Consider the following 19,595-nt stretch of genomic DNA (forward strand, 5'->3'; position numbering starts at 1 on the left):
AACACACATCTTTCTAATTTTTTTATAAACTATATGGAATTAAAACTCTGAACTTATACAAATCAGGAAGATATTAATATAGCTGAATAAGGGTGGCGCCTGTGGCTCAAGGAGTAGGGCGCCGGTCCCATATGCCGGAGGTGGAGGGTTCAAACCCAGCCCCGGCCAAAAACCACAAAAAAAAAAAAAAAAAATATATATAGCTGAATAAAAATCATTGTAGTACATGTGTAGTATTTATAATCTTTCAAGCCTGACTGACATCAGGTAAACCGTTAAGTTATACCTTTTTTCAACAGAAGAAACTTTGTTCTACTTTGTATGCCAAAATCCTTAGCGCTACATCTTAGACAAAGAAACAAAAAATGTGGTTTATGGGGCTGGCAACTTACTCCTTGAGCCACAGGCACCACCCAGAACCTTAATTTTTATTTGTTTTAAACGCCTGTGGCTCAGCAGGTAGGGCGCCGGTCCCATATGCCAGAGGTGGCGGGTTCAAGCCCAGCCCCGGCCAAAAAAAATAATAATAATAAATAAATAAATATTTGTGGTTTGATTAAAACTGAACACATCAGCCAGGCATGGTGGCTCACGCCTGTAATCCCAGCACTCTGGGAGGCCAAGGCAGGCGGATTGCCTGAGCTCAGGAGTTTGAGACCAACCTGAGCAAGAGCAAGACCCTGTCTGTATAAAATAGCTTGGTGTTGTGGTGGGCTCCTGTAGTCCCAGCTACTTGAGAGGCTGAGGCAAGAGAATCACTTGAGCCCAAGAGTTTGAGGTTGTTGTGAGCTGTGATACCATGGCACTCTACCAAGGGCAACAAAGTCAGACTCTGTCTCAAAATAAATAAATAAATAATAAAACTGAACACATCAAGAACTGAGAAAAACCTTTAACTTTGAACCTAACTTACGCTGTTAATTAGTAGATGCTATATTGCCTTTTTTTAAATTTCAAAATATTGGGTACACATGATTTGTTTATGTACTTTTTTTTTTGTACAAATTGAGTTAAAGTTATAAGAGTGCCCTTCACCCAAATAGTGTGCATTGTATCCAATAAGTACAAATTTATCCATCCCCTCCTTTTTTCTGCCCCGGCTTGATTTCCATTGAGATTTACTCCCATATGGCCCCTTAAATGTTGATCGATTAGCACCACCTTAGTATTGAGTACATATATATGTTTCTGCATTCTTGTGATGCTTAGAAGAATGGTTTCTAGTTCCATCCAGGTTGTCACAAAAGATGCTAGATCACCAATTTTTTATAGCTCCATGTAGTACTCCATGGTATACATATATCACATTTTATTAATCCATTTATGTGTTATTAGGCACTTGGGTTGTTTCACATCTTTGCAATTATGAATTTTGCTGCTGTAAATACTTGAGAGCAGGTGTCCCTTTTATAAAATGACCTTTTTTCCTTTGGGTACCCGTCCAGCAGTGGATTGCTGGATCAGATGGTATGTTTACTTTAAGTTCTTTGCGTTATCTCCATACAGTTTTCAATAGAGGTTGTACTAGTTTGCAGTCCCACCAAGAGTATGTAAGAGTTCCTTTCCACATCCACTCCAGCATCTGTTATTTTAGGACTTTTTAATACTAGCCATTCTCATGGACTTAGGTGATATCTCATAGCATAGAAGAGTTCAGCACTCTCCTCTGTATTTTAATTTTCTTTATTCATACCCTAGATTCTTAAATGCCTTCCAGACTGTATATTATCTTAAGTCCTTTATATGAAAATATTCACTTTATTAAATTAAAGTGGTTATTAGGTTTCTCGATCCTAAAAATCATTTAATACCCTCATAGATATATAGTTTTTAGAAGAGGTGTTGCAGAAAATTTGTCTATCTTTAAAGTTTTTGTCATGTTTCATTTTTATGAGTAATATACATTCCTTGTACATTTTTCTGTCTCATTATCAAAAATATATTGCTCATTTTTTCATGTTACTGTGATTGTAATTGTTCAGAAACTTTCACTTAATATATAACCACTTGTCTTTCCCAACAGCTCTTATTTTAGCCTTAAGAACTCTTCAGGAAAAGATTCATCGTTTAGAGCTAGAGAGAACACAAGCTGAAGATAACCTGAACACGCTTTCCAAAGAAGCAGCACAGTATAAAAAGGCCTTAGAGAATGAAACAAATGAGAGAAATCTGGCACATGAGGAACTGATAAAGCAGAAAAAAGGTGTGAAATAGAGTAGTTCTCAGAAATGAGGGGTTACCAGAATTTACAGTTTGAAAATGATAAACCTAGTTCAAGTAGATTTACTCAAATATCTTTGTTCATGTATACATTCAAACCTTGTTCTCAGACATTTTGATATTTGTGGGGACAGGATGTGGCTTATGTATGTTATCCCAGTTCATAGATTCGTGAAATTAAAAGAAAAATTGTTTTTAGAAAAGTCATATTTAGAAATTAGAATATTTTCAGACCTAAGCAACAAAATCTAATTTAACCCATAATTGAAATGCTTTGTTTAAAGCAATACTAGTATTAGACAATACACAAAATAATTGAATGAAAAAGAATTTAATTTTAGAAGAAAATAAGTTTTTTTGTTTTGTTTTGTTTTGTTTTGTTTTTTTGAGACAAAGTCTCATTGTGTTGCCCTTGGTAGAGGGCTGTGGTGTCACAGCTCACAGCAACCTCAAACTCTTGGGGTTAAGTGATGCTCTTGCCTCAGCCTCTCAAGTAACTGGGACTACAGTAAAGCCCGGCTTTTTTTTTTTTTTTTTTTTTTTCAGTTGCAGTTATTTAGCTGGCCCAGGATGGGTTCGAACCCATCACCCTTGGTGTATGTGGCTGGTGCCATAACCACTGTGCCATGGGCGCCTAACCAGAAGAAAATAAGTTTAATTGGAGGAAATAGGCAGGTAGATGGAGGCTTCTATGGAAAGTATGACAATATTATCTGGATACACCAGCTTTCGAAATTTATTACATAAGTCCTTTATGTAATTTCAGTTCAAAACTATGGCTTCCTTTTTCTGGTAACACTATACTGGACTTTATAAACAAGGCTCCAGTTTGTGTTTCAGCTTACAAATAAAACAAAGAAATAGGGAGAAAAAGATTTCTGAGGTTATTGAACAAAAAGTAGAAGAAAAAGCTGAGGAAAATAAAAAATTAAAGACTTAGAAATTGATCACTTGCTTCCATGGAATTACTGTGCTATCAATAGTCAAAAACAGGAAAATGGGAGTGGTAAATTACATATACCTGACTTTCCTAAAAGAGAAGAAAAATACTATTTGGTAAGAAACTTTACATCCTCTGCTTTTCTAGATGATATTATTTCCCAGGAACAACCAGGATATTTATCATCCCAGAAGTTACTGACATCCTTCCCTTTCAGAAGTATGCTGTCTGTATTTTTATTTTTAGGAGGAGACAGTATTAAACCAATTATATATAATTAATGATATATTCACAAAATGTATGTTATTAATTCTGGGAGAGGCAATACTTAGGGCTTAAAGAAGTCTTGAACTTTTTGCTCTTGGTTGAATTCACATAGTATGTTTCTTATGATAACTAAATCTCTGATTCCTGTAATAATCAACTCATTATTTTGTTTTTCATAGATATAAGTATACAGTTATGCTCAGCCCAATCTCGTTGTACCCTTCTAGAGAAGCAACTAGAATATACTAAGAGAATGGTTCTCAATGTAGAGCGAGAAAAGAATATGATCCTAGAACAACAGGTGAGCATATTTTTTACAAGGAATGATAATATAACTTAATGTGTTTTAGAAGACTATTTAATAGCATGGGAAAATTACATTCTAATCTTAGGTAAAGTAGGATATAAAGCTATATATAGGAGATTTCCACTAATAGTAATGACAGACCATTTGGACAAACTCGACTACAGAGAAAAACAAGAAAAACTAGACAGAATATAGGAAAGTAGGGGAAAGGGGGAGAGAGGGGAGGATTGAGGGAAGAGACAAAATGATATAAATTCAGAAAACAGGATGAGTCATAATGTTAGAGTGAGAAGGTCTAATTTATTTGTAATTGGAATTTTAAAAGGAAAAGAGAGGGAGAATGGGACAGAGCAATATTTGAAGAGATAGTGGGTGAGAATTTTTCAAAGATATAAGGAAAGCTATACATAGATACCTTATAATAAAAATATATAAACCAAAAATAAAAACTTAAAAACAGCAAGGAAAAAAAAATTACTTCAACAGGGACAACAATTATTGTGATAGCTGACTTCTTAACTGAAAGTGCTGAATTCAGAATACAGTGGACTAAGAGAGCTAAGATCTTAAAAGAAAACTGGTGTTCTAGAAATCTATGCCTGGTAGAAATATCTTTCAGAAATAAAGATAAAGAAAAAAACAGTTTGAGACTAACAAAGGGAGATGTGAGATAATTTGTTACTAGTTGGTATACTCTACAGGGAGCACTAGAAAACATTAATCAGACAGAAGAAAAATTATCTTTGTGGAAGGTCATAGGCACAGGAAGAAATGAAGAGCAGGAAAGACAAGTATGTGGGTGAATCTAAGTGAATACTACATAAAACAATACTTTATGTGGTTTAAATGTATACCATCTATAAAGGATTAAAATTCATCATGTAAGATCCTTATATTATCTTGGGAAAGTACAGAAGTACCAGCTGGGGCGGCACCTGTGGCTCATGGAGTAGGGCGCCGGTCCCATATGCCAGAGGTGGCGGGTTCAAACCCATCCCCTGCCAAAAAGAAAAAAACAAAAGTACCAGCTGATACTGGATGGATGGGCCAAATATGCAATAGGTTTAAAGGAATAGAGAGGTTGATTCTAAAATTTATTTGGAAAAGCAAGGGCCAAGAACAGGTAGACTATTCTGAAGAAGAATAAGATGAGGGTCTTTCTCTACTGGATGTTGAAACAAATTATGTTATCAAAATTGAGATAGTAGTATTTGTCTGGATAAACAACGAGAATAAAGGAATAGAATATAGTCAGAAACAGATCCACTCATAGGGAAATTCAGTATATGACATGGATGCCATTTCAGACCATTGGGGAAAGCCTTTAAGCATTTTATAATGTTTTGATGCTTTATGGGTAGTATTTTGGATTTTATTTCATTTGTATTTGTCTGATACTGCTATATAAAAATATAATTGTTTTTTGTGAGACTTTATATCCTGAGTCCTTTCTAAATTTATTTTTTAGTTCTAATAGTTTTCACATTTTGTAAGACTTTTGTGTGTACACAATCATGTCATCCATGAATAAAGACAGTTTCGTTCTTCGTTTCCAGTCTTTATGGCTCTTACTTCTTTTTCTTACCTTATTGCACTGGCTATTACAGCTAATATAGTGTTAACTAGAAGTGGTAAGCACTGACAACCTTGTTTTGTTTCTGATCTTTAGAAGAAAGCTACCCATCTTTCACTATTAAGTATGATATTATTAATAACTATAGGTTTTTGTTAGTAGCCCTTTACCAATTTATGGAAGTTACCTTCTATTTTGTCATGAATGGGTATCACATTGTGGCAGTTGCTTTGTTTGTATTTATTGATTTTTTTTCCTTTTATTCTGCTAACATGGTAAGTTACATTGGTTGATTTTCACATGTTCACCAGCCTCCTATCCCTGGTGTAGGTGATCTCCAGTTGATCTTTATATGTATTATTCTTTTTCTACATGGCTTAATTCAATTTGTTGATATTTTGCTTAAGTATTTTTTGTGACTATGTCCATGAGGGATCTTGATTCATAATTTTTTTAGTGTCCAGTTTTGGTGTCATGGGTTTTCTCACCTCATAAAATTAGTTGGGAAGATTCCTTCTATTTTCTGAAAGACTTTGTGTAAGATTAGTATTATTTCTTTCTTAAATGTTTCATGAAACTCAACATTTCTTTGTGGGAGGTTTTTAAATTATGAATTTAAATATTATATTTTGCAATTAAAGCTGTCAGTTTTCTTCTAAACACTGAGTCCCACAAATTTTGATATTTTGTATTTTTGTCATTCAGTTATTAATAAAAATATTTTCTGACTTTTTTTGGTAATTTCTTTTTCAGTTCTGTTATCTTCTCCTCTTTGTCCTGGTCCTCTTTCTCCTCCTCTTTAATAGCTGCTCTGGGGACTAAAATATGCCTTCTTAAATTACCATAGCCTTCCATGAATTCACATTAAAATATCGCACATATAAGATCCTTTCCAGGAGATGCCCTACTTATCCCTCTTTGTGCTTCATATATTTTGCTTATACATATATTATAAAGCCCATAATACATTATTATTTTTACTTTAAATGGTCAATTCTTTAAAGAAAACTAAGAAATAAGATAATATATATTTATCCACATTTTTATCATTTCCAGTGATTTCATTTCTCAGTGTAGATTTGTTTTCCATCTATTTTTTTCAGTCTCTGAAGGAAAATCTCTTAGCATTTATTTATCTGGAAAAGTCCTTATTTCACTGTCATTTGTGAAAGATACTTTGGCTATGTGTAGAATTCTAATTGATTCTAGTTTTTTTCTTTCAGCACATTAAAGATTTTGTTTCACTTGTCTTCTAGATCCCATAGTTTCCAGTGAAAATTCTTATCTTTATTCCTCTGTGCATAATATGTCACCATTTCACAGGCTGCTTTTGAGATTTTTCAAAAATTTGATAATGTTGTGCCTAAGTGTGATTTTCTTGTACTTTACTTGTACACCTTGGCCTTTTTGAGATTTTTTCTTTTTTTTTTTGAGACAGAGTGTCGCTCTCTTGCCCAGGTTAGAATGCCATGGCATCATAGCTCGCAGCAGCCTCAGACTCCTTCCTGAATTCAAGCAGTCCTCCTGCCTCAGCCTCCAGGTAGCTGGGAATACCTGCCTTAATTTTTCTATTTTTAATAGAGACAGTGTCTCACTCTTGTTCAGGCTGGTATCAAACTACTAAGCTCAAGTGATCCTCCTGCTTTGGCCTCCCTGAGTGCTAACATTACAGGCGTGAGCCACCGGGCCCAGCCTTTTTGAGATTCTTAAATCTGTCAGTATTTTTCACAGAATTTAGAAAATTTTTAGTCTTTATCCTTCAAACAATTATTCTGTCCTACCTCCTTCTCCTCTCCTAAGAATTCAATTGAATGTTAGACTAAGACTCTTTATTGGTGAGTTTTTTATTTTGTTTTGTTTTATTTTTATTTTTAACTAATAGACTTTTTCTTTTCGAGCCATAGAGGTTTATAGAAGATTGAGCAGATAGTACACAGAATTCTTCTTGGCCACAGTTTGCCCTTATTATTAATATCTTTCACTAATGTGTTAATAAATACCATAAGAAAACAATATAATATTTTTGGTGTTGCTTCAACCCACCATAAGGAGGTTGCCATGGGGGTCCTCCTTACAAAATATTTTCTAAGGCCAGTATCATCAAGCGTTTTCCCTGCAATCTCTGCTAGTATTTTTATAGTTTCATGTGTTAAGTTTAAATCTTTTATCAAGTAAGAATCAATTTTTATTAATGGTGAAAGGTGGGAGTCCAGGGAACTGTAAGTAAAGCAAACAGCCTTCAGAATGGAAGAAAATTTTTGTAGGTTATGTTTCTGACAAAGGTCTGGTAACTAGAATCCACGGAGAACTCTAATCAATAAGGAAAGAACAAACAACCCCATTTCTTTGTGAGCAAGAGACTTGAGCAGAAACTTCTCTGAAGATGACAGGGACATGGCTTATAAACACATGAAAAAATGCTCATCATCTTTAATCATCAGAGAAATGCAAATTAAAACCACTTTGAGATATCACCTAACTCCAGTAAGATTAGCCCACATCACAAAATCCCAAAACTGCAGATGTTGGTGTGGATATGGAGAGAAAGGAAAATACTTCTACACTGCTGGTGGGACTGCAAATACAGCCTTTTTGAAAAGAAGTGTGGAGAATTCTCAAGGAACTAAAAGTTGACCTACCATTTGATCCTGCACTATCATTACTAGGTATTTACCCAGATGAACAAAAATCATTTTACCACAAAGACTTTTGCGCCAGAATGTTTATTGCAGCCCAATTCACAATAGCCAAGTCATGGAAGCCTAAATGCACATCAGCACATGAATGGATAAACAAATTGTGTTATATGTACACCATGGAATACTATGCAGCCATAAAAAGAAGACTTTACATCTTTTATGCTTATATAGATGGATCTGGAACATATTCTTAGTAGAGTATCTCTAGAATAGGGAAAAAAGTATCTAATGAACACAATACTATTATGAAACCAATATATAAACACTTACACATTCATATGAATGATAAAATACAAAGATAGTCCAGAAAGAAAAAGGGAGAGGTGGGGAGGGGACAGGGGAGGTCGAGTGGAGGGAGGGTATTTGGCGGGATCTCATCTAATGTGCACTATGCAAGGGTACATTTCAAAACAAGTATATTATAAATATCATACCACAAAAATAAGTAAGTGAGGTGATGGTTATGTTAATTAGTTTGATTTAAACATTCTACATTGTATATCAAATCATTACATTGTATCCCATAAATATATCGTTATGATTTGATAAAAATTAAGTTAAAAAAAACAGCATATAGACGTGCAGACACATGCGTATAACTTTCCTCTTCTCCATGCTTGCCTTAAGCTGCTCTGATAGCTGCTTTTCTGTGTTAGAGTTAGAGAAGGGGTAAGCCAATGAGTAGGTTTGGTTGCCTTGTAAATACTGCTGTTTGTTTAATACAGATTTGCCAGTGATGTTTTCCTTAGTAGAACTATTATATAAAGATGCATAGAAGCCAGAGGTGGCAGGTTCAAACCCAGCCCCGGCCAAAAACTGCAAAAAAAAAAAAAAAAAAAAGATGCATAGAAGAATTTGTCCAGGGTGGCACCTGTGGCTCAAGGGGTAGGGCGCCGGTCCCATATGCCGGAGGTGGTGGGTTCAAACCCAGCCCTGGCCAAAAAAACCAAAAAAAAAAAAAAAAAGACACTACTTGTTTACCTGATGGTTGGAGTAGTGGCAAAATAAAGAATTTGTCCAATTGATGCTAATATGTATAGCACTTTTTTTGGCATATTACATTTGCTTCTTAAAAGTATAATTCATTTTCTTGCTTTCTGCTTGTAAGCACCTAAAATATGTACATGTTGTTTATTACAGATTTATATTGTATTTTGGAGTCTCAGAAATTGTATTATTCTTGATTCATTGGCATCACTGGCCAAATTCAGGGTTTGTTTGTTTTTTTTTTAATCCTTTCCAGGCCCAGCTTCAAAGGGAAAAAGAACAAGATCAGATGAAGCTGCATGCAAAACTTGAAAAGCTTGATGTCTTAGAAAAAGAGTGTTTTAGACTTACAACAACTCAGAAAACTGCTGAGGTAAGCTTCTGCTTGATTCTTTGAAGTGATTATGGTAAGAATAAATCTTTAGTAGTAAACATAATTGGCATTGTATGTGAATTTATAGTAAATCTTAAATTTATAAAATTTCATTTACAACTTTTACTAGTCCAGATAGGAATTCCTACCTCTGTGATGAAAAGTTAATGTGTTCCATCATGGCATAAATGAGCTTACCTTCTGATGTGAAATTGTAATTTTGACTTCAAATATGGTGGGACTTTTGTATCTGGCAGATAAATTACCTACAGGATATTGAAAAGACCATCCACTTGTAGTCACTTTAAACCTATCTTAGATCCCCTCCTTCTCCTTTTTCCACCCAAATCTTTTCCATTGGATGGGATTTTCTTGTAGTCCTACTTTCTCTACAAAGCCTTCCGTGAGCTCTCCAACATAAATGTTAGAGAAACTTTTGAAGGTGCTAAAGGTCTAAAACTTAGAATTTTTTTTTGAAATAGTACTGCCCTCCTATTTCGATCCACACAACAGATATCAGATGTAATATTTATGTCTATAATGTTGTGGACATAGTTCGTGAAATAATGTTCATTGCTTTGTTTTATTGTTTCATGTATATTACTCTTTTATTACTCTTGTATAATACAGATTGAGTATCCCTAAACTGAAAATATGAAATCTGAAATTCTCTAAAATCTGAGACTTTTTGAGCACTGACATAACACTAAGAGGAAATGTTCACTGGAGCATTTTGGATTTTGAATTTCTAGATTATGAATACTTCTGTTTTTAAACCTTTGACTATGGAGTGCTCAGAAATAAAACATGCCCAACTGAGGCATGCAGTACCCACAACAACCCTTGCAATACACGGTGTTCTTTGGTTTCTTATTAATCAACATAATTCACCCAAGTTGGTTTCAGTTTCAATATTTTATATTTATAAAAATAATATGCAAACAAAAAATTTAAATTTAAAATAGATTCTACACTTTTGTTTTCCAAATAAGATTCTGAGGTACTTGACAGTTTACGTTTTTTGTGAGAAGTATTTTTAATGCTACCTGTATATTCAAATTCTTCAACAATGATCAAATCTTCTGAACTTGATGACTCTTTGAATATATTGTTCGTCCTCCATATTCATATATATATATATATATATATATGTATATATATATACAGTCCTGCAAAAAATCCAGTGTTTGTACAAATTATTTTAGGCATAACTGTGAAAAATACTGAGAAAAAACATATGATGCTTAGACTCAAGTCAGTAATGTGTGTCATCAAGTTTTTGTTTGCAAAATGAGCAATGCCTACAGGCATCATTTGCACTAAATGAATCTCTTGTTTGAACGGCTATTGGCGTTGTTCACAGTCAAAAGGTTAACCTGCACAAGCTCTGAAGTAATGAAGACCACATTTTATATTTCTAATATATCTTCCTCCTTCTTCCCCCCCCAAATTGTACCCTTATCATATGTACATGATAGAAATTTATTGTTATTTTTATATGTTTTGAAAGAAACATTGAGACCCATGACTGTAATTGTCTGACCTTCTAGACTAGTGTCCTCAAAAGTTTCATTATAGTTTTATTCTTGGAAGTTATTAAGCCTGCGTGTGCATATATATTTTCTTTTCTCTTTGTTCTCCTCATATGTGAACAAAGAAGGAGGAAGAAAGCCAAGAAAAATCTTAGCATCTTTTGCCATTCCTTTTTCTTACTTTGAGCTTTAGCTTGCCAGACTCTTAAGAATCAAGACCACTAGAATTCTATTTGGAAAGGAAAAAAGGATATTTGGCTCTAGTTTTTATATAACAATCCCAGTTTTTGATTCCTTCTGCAGGACAAGATTAAACATTTAGAGGAAAAACTCAGGGAAGAAGAACATCAGCGTAAGCTATTTCAAGACAAAGCTTCTGAGGTAGTTAGAGACTTATCTGTCACAGAGAACTGTGTGCATTTGATTATACTCTATTCTCATTGACTAAAACCTATGTCCTAGATTCTTATTTCTGCTTCCTACATTGTTAGGTTTGTTTCTTCTTGCTGTAATACTGAAATTCTCAATCAGCGATATATTCATATGCTTGGATGCACTGCCAAGAAGTCTTTAATCTTTAGAAATTCTGACAAATACATATATTCTCAATTGAAATAACTAAGAATTGATTTCTTTAGTTTTATATATACATATATAAATCATTCTCTTGTAAACAAATTTATTCTAATTACTAATATACTTAGTAACTTGAACACACAGAATAGTATTTTGGATTTTATTTTCTTCCTCAAAAAGCAATTTTATATTTATAAAATAAGACTTGATCTCTCATAAAGTAGCATGTTGCAAATCAATTTTGTAAGTTTTTTCTTTAATATTATAGCTTCAAACTGGACTTGAAATCAGTAGAATTTTAATGTCTTCAGTTTCAAATCCAAAACACTCCAGGGAAAAGAAGACATCTTCAAAGGTATGCATATAAAACTTTTTCCCAGCCAATATTTTCTTATTCACTAATACTTATTTACCCTTTTATTGTTTATACTTAAACCATTTCCAGGAAGGATTTGAAGATATATATAAAATAAAACACTTGCAAGAGTGCATGTCAAAGGATGATGGTTTGAGATGTAATGAGAGAAAATTTCAGAAAACCCAAGTTAAAGAAAGTAATAGCTGTCATAGAAAACGTAGCTCTGAATTTGCTTGACAAAGTGAAAAATAGCATGTACTGGACAGTATGGCTGTCTTTGTGAAATCACATGAAACACACTAGTTTTTCTAGAAGGGTAAAGATTTTTCCAGTTTTAAACTCTTGGACAAATGTATTTTTTGATACTTTATAAAAGAGGCACTAATAACACAGTAGATGCTGATAACACCATCCTGAAAGCAGGTGTATGAATACATGCACAATAAAAAACTGGATTTTTTCTCATATAGACCTGTTAACTTGTATGTCTGTGAAGGCATTTATGTAGGGAATTTATTATTGTTTGTTCTTTCTTTACTCATATCCTTTGAGTTTGTCTGAAAATAAGGACTGGGGAGTTAGTACTTTATACATCGACCAGTATTTTGTTTAGATGAATTGATGTTTTGAATTTATTTTAGCTTAACCTTCTTAATTGTATGTCAAGAAAAAAATTTAATTCCTTCAATCTTATAATTCTGGGGTTAGATGTGTTACAGTTTTGGTGACCATTATTACTATGTATTGAATATGCATGTAGTCACTGTTTCTGTATATCATTTGCTATGGGAGTCAGGAATGCTGTTATATTTGAGAATTCTGTGCACTGCTGTGTGCTTACTCTGTGGATAAAATAATGGAGAGAATGTAATACTTAACTTTGGCTACTGTTTTATTATGTAAATTAGAATTAATGTTTAATACTTTAGCTGTATTTTTTACAAAATTTTCTTTTAAAGAATTTTCAAACTACAATCATTGAAAACATTTTCCCATTGCAACTTTATATGTTTTTTGCTTATTCCTTCCTTAAATATTTATTTTGTGTTTTGTTTGTGCAATGAGATTCAAAGCTGCAAAGCCAAATAGAAAACCACTATCAGTCATTTGCAAGTAGAACAAATATTGACTTATTTATGGTAAAAACAGTGAAGGTAAAAAAGTTACAGAAAGAAAAGTTAGCTCTTGGAAGAGAAGAGAGTAACAGCAAAATCACTTTATATAAGTACTTAGTTCAAATCTCAAGTTTATAGGATCTGCAAATTATATTGTCTCCCTTTAAAGATGAAGGAATATTAATGTTGCTGAAGATAGGATCAGATTTCAGGAAGCCTCTGTGAGAGACCTGCTTTCTCTCACACTGTTTCTTCATACCTTAGACATGATTCATTCAGCTTATACATCTTGTGTCCATAGATGTGTGTCTCTATGTAATAAAGAGGTAGTAAGACAGGAATTTATGAGAAAGATAAATGTACAAATATAAGACACTATAATACAAGCTTAATAGAGGTATAAACAAAGTGCTGTGGTGCTGTGTAGAGGAAGGAATATGGGAAAGGGAACGCCAAAAGCAGCATTAAAGGAAGCCTTGGAGAATTAATAAATATTGGCAGACTGTGATGAGGAGAAATATATTACAGTCTAAAGAAACTGTTGGTTTTTCCAGGAACCTCAGTAGTGGAGGTGAGACGGGGTCATAGTGAAAGTTAAAATTGAAAATAGACCTTGGGGTGAGATAATGGCTGACCTTGAATGCCATGTTAAAAATCTGAGCTTTTATTCTATAAATAGTTGGGAACCATGTAAGGCTTTTCAGCAGAGTACAGACATGATTAGAGCTGTAATTCTAGATGGTAACTGACAGCAGTATGAGAGTTATATCACATGTGTAGATTCTGTAACCATCACAGCAGTCAAGATCCAGGACTATTCTACCATTATAAGTCTCCTTTGGGGCTATTTCGAACAAAGCTGCTATGAGCATTTGTGTGCAGGTTTTTGTAACATAAGTTTCTATCTTTCTGGGAATAATGCCTGAGAGAGCAGTTGCTGGGTCATATGATAAATACATGTTTAGTTTTATAAGAAACTGCCAAAACGTCTTCCAAAATGGCAGTGCTATTTTGTAGTCCCACCAACAATATGTGATTGATCCAATTTCTCTGCATGCTTGCCAATATTTGGTGGTGTCATTGCTTTTGATTTTGGTCATTCTAATAGATAATGCAGTGATATTGCATTGCGATTGTAACTTGCATTTCCCTAGTAGCTAATGATTTTGAATATGTTTTCATATGTTTGTATGCCATCTGTATGTCTTTTTCAGTGAAATGTCTATCCATATATTTTGCCTATTTTCAAATCACACTGTTTACTGAATTTTGAGAGGCCTTTATTTCATAAATGTCTTTGAAGATAATTTTTTGTTTGCTTTTCCCTTGTCAATCTCTAGAAAACTAAATATTTAAAGACAAAACCACCTTGGCATATTCATTCGAAGTTGGGAACACTGCCTCTTGTAACCGAAAAGGTAAGAGGGGAAAAAAGTGAAGATAGTTGTTCAGAAAAACTGCTCCATTTTAAGTGCTATTTAAATACCATCAGTCATTTAAAATTAAGTCAGCTGTTTATTTTTCCTAAGTCCTCCAGTGCAAGCTGTTCCGTGAATGCAGGTGTGCAGAACCTTATGCAGATGATGCAACATTGTGACCTACATTCCCTTCAGAAGCCATCTGAGCCTAGCTGTCTCTACAAACCTATTAGAAAAACTTGCCAGTTTAAGGGTGTACCTTCTGGCTCTGAAAAGTCTATTTCCATTTGTGACAATGTCTCTGAACTTTTAATGGCAATGCAGGATGAGTTGGACCAAATGACTATGTAAGTATTTTTGTTCTTTGTCAGGAGAAGTAGCAAGATATTTAAATATCACATTTTCTTCTCAGTCTAAAGAACGGTATAAATTCTTTAAGGTCTTAGTTGGCCATTTGGATACATATTGTTAACTGATCTTTCATTGTATTTATTGGTAAATTTTAATTGTGTATAATTACTGTTTTCCAGTCTAAGGAGTTTCCGTATTCTCAAGATCTAAGCTGATAGACAAATCTTACTGTCCCTCTAACACATAGGGTCTGGTCAGGAAAGCTTTTATAGAATCTTTTCATTAAATGAATGATTTCATTAAACAAGTAGAAATGAAATTCCTTGCATTATACTTCGGTAGATCTGCATTACAAATTTTGAAGCATCCACAGTAAGGAAGATTTTACATGGGATACAGTACATAATCTCCATGTTTAAAACATATTCAACAGAAATTCCAGAACTATGTGATATGTTTGGCTAGCTAGTTGAATTAAGACCTCTGTAGAAGATATAGCTAGTAATATTGAGATAGCTAGGCATTGAGTAGGCTAATTCTAAATCCAGGGATTTCTCAAACAAATATTTCCACAGCTGGAATTCTTTCAAAAATTCTGCATCAATAATTTGACAGTTGGAATTCTTTAAGAAGAAAGCTCTTTCTTGTCTCTAGATAAGGACATCAGAACATTTGGCTACATTTAGCTATACACATCAAGAATTCAGATTTTATTTAAAGTTGCTTAATCACAAGAGCCTGGTTGTGTTTACCATAGATTTAACTAGACAACCATAATGAAAGAGACTGTTTTTCTTGAATATTAATATTGAAACTCTGACTGTGATTGAATAGAAAATTTTTTTAATTATAGCAAAGTCATATACTCTCAACTATAACAGTGCTTGCTTGATATTTGCTTTCCTTTTATAGGGAGCATGAAGAACTACTGAAACAAATGAAGGAAACTGAAAGCTATTCAGTCTGTGATGACATAGAATGCGAACTCGAGCGTTTAGTCAAGAAAATGGAAATGAAAGAAGAACAAATTTCCAAACTGAAGAAGCATCAAGATAGTGTAAGAAGACTTTCGTAAAAGATTTTAATAAAAAGATAATATTAATATATTGGAATCAGTATTATACCTCTGTGTGACCTTCCAAATTTGACGTCTGTATGTGGGTTTTAGTGAAAGATAGAAGTCACTTAGGCTTGTTACAGAATAGAGCCATCTGCCTCATTGGAATAACATGGACCTCTTACGTAACTCTATCAAGTTAAAATTTAAAGAATGAATAAGGAAGTTTAGTTGTGTATTTAGAACGGGCTTTGGGGAAAATGTAAGGTTGTCTAAATTTGCCTTAGCAGCTCTCTAGTTACCCTTTTAGCTTTCTTTTTTCCTTTTCCTTCTCTCCTCTAATGCCTTAATGATGCCCCTTATTTTAGCAGGTCTCTAATTCAGTACCCTACATAAACCTGGCTCCTTGAGCAGTACCCCAATCCTTAGAGCACTGTTTCTCCTTTCCCAAAACACTCTATGCTGTGTTCCATTCTCTGGGGGACCTGTACTCAGATAGCTAGAGTAAGTAAAATGGGGGTGGTTTTTAAGGAGAACTCTGTACTCATGTGAAGTCTTAATAATGAAGAAGTTAAGTTATTAAGAAGCAATTTTAGTAATTGAACAGAAGAATCTTGGAACATATTTTATCTCAAGACAATGACTGCATAGGTTGAATTTTTAGCACTATTATATTGCTGGAGCACAAGGCAGAAAGGGCCTTTCCAGGACACTTCAAATCCTATCAGGTAGCCATCTGCTGATAGATATAATCATCATTCCCGTATAAGTTATATGACAAATAAGCCCTGCCCCCTTTATAATAAAGTAATAAAAGATGTAGAATATTATTGCTTCTGTTCTTCTTATGGCCAGTAAAGCAAGAAATGAAACTTCTGAAACATGTTTTCACTTTATTGACTTTTAAGGCTATAGTAAATAATTTTTATTTGATTGTTTTAGAGCAGCAGTTCTCAACCTGCGGGTCACAGCCCACAGGAACTGTATTAAAGGGCCGCAGCATTAGGAAGGTTGAGAACCACTGTTTTAGAGTAAAGTTATACAACTGTACACTTTCTTAGAATTACATAGGAGAAACTTGAAAGGGATAAAAGAATAATTATACTTTAAAAACTTAGGCTAGTCTATACATAAATATCTTTTGAAAAGCCTGATTTATATTCTATAATAGCTATAGCAGTATAAATTTTTAAATATTTTATCATGATGAATTTAATAATATCTGTAATAAAAATTACCTCAGTTAATCATCCAGAGTCTGAATCAGCTCTACAAACTAAACCTATGCCTGGGTGAAATAGACAAAAAGTAATGAGTTGGACTTCGAAGAAATGAGCTTTAGTTAGTTGATAGGTATTGTTTGTGTTTAATTCTTTTTGCCCCTATTATTACCAGGTACTTCTTAAAAAGATATAGTTATTCCCTTGACTTTTTGTTTTATATTCAGTAGTACTTTAAATTCAGGAATACTTTAAAACTTCACATGTATGTGTGTGTGGGGTGTATTTGACTCTACTTGACGCTCATTCCTAGAACCAATTTGCTTTGCTGTTACTATCAACTGAAAGGTTCTCTTTTCTCTGTTCTCCAGTTTTTACTGGTTTCATATCTTCCATGTAACAGTCCCTTCAACTTCTCCCGTCTATATTGATCTTCTACTTTGGTTTTCTCACATGCACACTTCTTATCCTACTCAAAGTTACCCTGGCTTAAAGTATTCTCTAGTTGTTACGTACGTCCTTTCTTTCACTAAGCAATAATTCCTTGAAAGCAAAGACTGTTTAATTTGTTTTATTTCAACCTGATGTTTAATAAATAAAAGCTTACTGAATTAAACCTTTTAATTTAATGTAATATTTAAACCATCAATCTAATTCATTTATTTTAGGTTATATTTTTAATGTATTTTTTACTAAAATATTAGTTGTTTTTCTCTCCAGGTCCGTAAACTGCAGCAAAAAGTTCAAAACTCAAAGATGAGTGAAGCTTCAGGTATTCAGCGAGAAGATATCAACCCTAAAGGATCAAAGAACATAAAAAATAGCCCCAGAAAATGTTTCAATGAAACGAACCCTTTTCTGAAAAATGACAACTTTCATCCAATACGAGTTCATAATCTTCAAATGAAATTGAGAAGAGATGATATCATGTGGGAACAGTAACACAATTACAAAACTGTCACCTTCACTGAACTTTGTCAATGAAATCTTGAATTGTCTAAAGTGGTTTTAATTTAATATACCTTTGTGAAATTTTGAATTATGTTTCTAGCCTCTATAAAAAATTAATGCTTAATGACATACTAAGAATCCGAAATAATAAATGTTTGCTTTTTTATTTTTCTTATGAATCAAATTCCCAAACCTCATCATGTCTTAAAACATTGTTCAATTTGCAGATATCTTAAGCTAACTCTAAGAAACAATACTAAAATTAACTTAAGGCTGAGATACAAGTAGGCTTTTCATTTAGTAGGCTTATAATCTTAAGCCGTTATGTTAAATGAACAGAATTCAGAAAGGTCTTTTAACTTTCTTGGTGCTTCCTCCCTATCTTGTTTTAAAGGTATGAAATGTTTTCTCTTTTGCAAAAGGAAAAGTTTAATAGTCCTCCAGTTTTGTGAAGAAGCCTTTATTCATTCCCTTGAGCTACTTTTGTAACTTAACTGCAGAAGTTTTCCTGTATTATTCCCATTCTCTTTTATAAATCTAGTTTGTTTGTTTTTTTAATACCAGTGATTTATTTTATCTCCTTTATAACTTTTTTATTCTTTGGGTTATAAATGTTCGTCAATGTAAATTAAGACTGTGAATTTCTAGGAACTACAAAAGTGATATATTTTTTATAAGAAAGTATAGGAAGAAGAAGTTGAGCATTTAGTTACCTTATCTAGCAAAACTTCAGGGAAATATGGTACATTTTTATTTTTTATATTTTGAAGTCAATGATGTCATGATAGATTTCTTTGTGTACACATGCTTTATAATAAATTTGCACTTTTTGACCTATCTTTCCAGAAGTCTATAGTAACTAGTACAACTCTTCTGCACTCTTGGTTTCTCACTTAGTCCTCTGGGGCAACTAGAGAACTGGAGTCATCGACTGAAGTAGAAATAGAGGACGGGCAGAAGAGGTGTAGCAGAAGGGAGGAGCTCAGAACATAAGGCAGCAGTGTAAGAGATGGTGACTCCAAGATGGTGACAGTTGGAAGTATTCACCAAATTCTCTGAATCCACTGGGGGAGGGGACAGCATTCAAGATATAGGTGTGAAAAAAAATTTTAGGTCAGGATCTCAAGAAACTAAGAAAAGCAATTTTTTTTTTTTTTTTTTTAGCAGTTTTTGGCCAGGGCTGGGTTTGAACCTGCCACCTCTGGTATATGGGGCCAACGCCCTACTCCTTGAACCACAGGTGCTGCCTGAAGAAAAACAATTTTTTAAGGACAATTCCCAAAAGTGTATGTAAGACAAAGTGGGTAATTGTGGGCCCTCTGGGAAGAAGGAGAACTGATTCATTCTGATAGTGAGAAGAGCTGCCATGTTAGCTCCTTCCGTACCTGCTGGAGATGAGCAGATTGGTACTTGGAATTGTCCTTGAAATTAATTAATGGCAGAGATGAAAGTTACTCATGTGCCCTTGGCCAGCTTTCATACCCCTGCTCCATTCGCTCCTCAGCCCTAGAGATGTTCAACGGGGTGTTTCTTTCTTTCTTTCTTTTTTTTTTTTTTTTCAAGACAGAGTCTCACTATGTCACCCTCAGTAGAGTGCACGGCGTCACAGCTCACAGTAGCCTCAAACTCTTGGGCTTACACGATTCTCTTG

General features: G+C 33.8%; 1 protein-coding gene across 7 annotated transcripts in view; it reads left to right on the plus strand.

Annotated features, from left to right (window-relative positions):
• CEP57L1 (centrosomal protein 57 like 1) overlaps nt 1-18,769 on the plus strand; it is a 68,996-nt gene extending 50,227 nt beyond the window's left edge. For 6 of the 7 annotated variants that reach the window (XM_053591365.1, XM_053591360.1, XM_053591366.1 and 3 more), the window contains 9 exons: nt 2,024-2,203; nt 3,607-3,728; nt 9,250-9,366; nt 11,202-11,279; nt 11,743-11,829; nt 14,288-14,365; nt 14,477-14,712; nt 15,629-15,773; nt 17,714-18,769. In XM_053591365.1, the coding sequence (XP_053447340.1) occupies nt 2,024-2,203; nt 3,607-3,728; nt 9,250-9,366; nt 11,202-11,279; nt 11,743-11,829; nt 14,288-14,365; nt 14,477-14,712; nt 15,629-15,773; nt 17,714-17,935 (1,265 nt within the window). In that variant the 3' untranslated portion in view covers nt 17,936-18,769. Of the gene's footprint in view, nt 1-2,023; nt 2,206-3,606; nt 3,729-9,249; nt 9,367-11,201; nt 11,280-11,742; nt 11,830-14,287; nt 14,366-14,476; nt 14,713-15,628; nt 15,774-17,713 lie in introns of those variants that run through there. The other variant, XM_053591367.1, reaches the window with a different exon arrangement.
• Nucleotides 18,770-19,595: the final 826 nt, after the last annotated feature.

This window comes from Nycticebus coucang, chromosome 5 (assembly GCF_027406575.1).
Source record: "Nycticebus coucang isolate mNycCou1 chromosome 5, mNycCou1.pri, whole genome shotgun sequence".
NCBI lineage: Eukaryota > Metazoa > Chordata > Mammalia > Primates > Lorisidae > Nycticebus > Nycticebus coucang.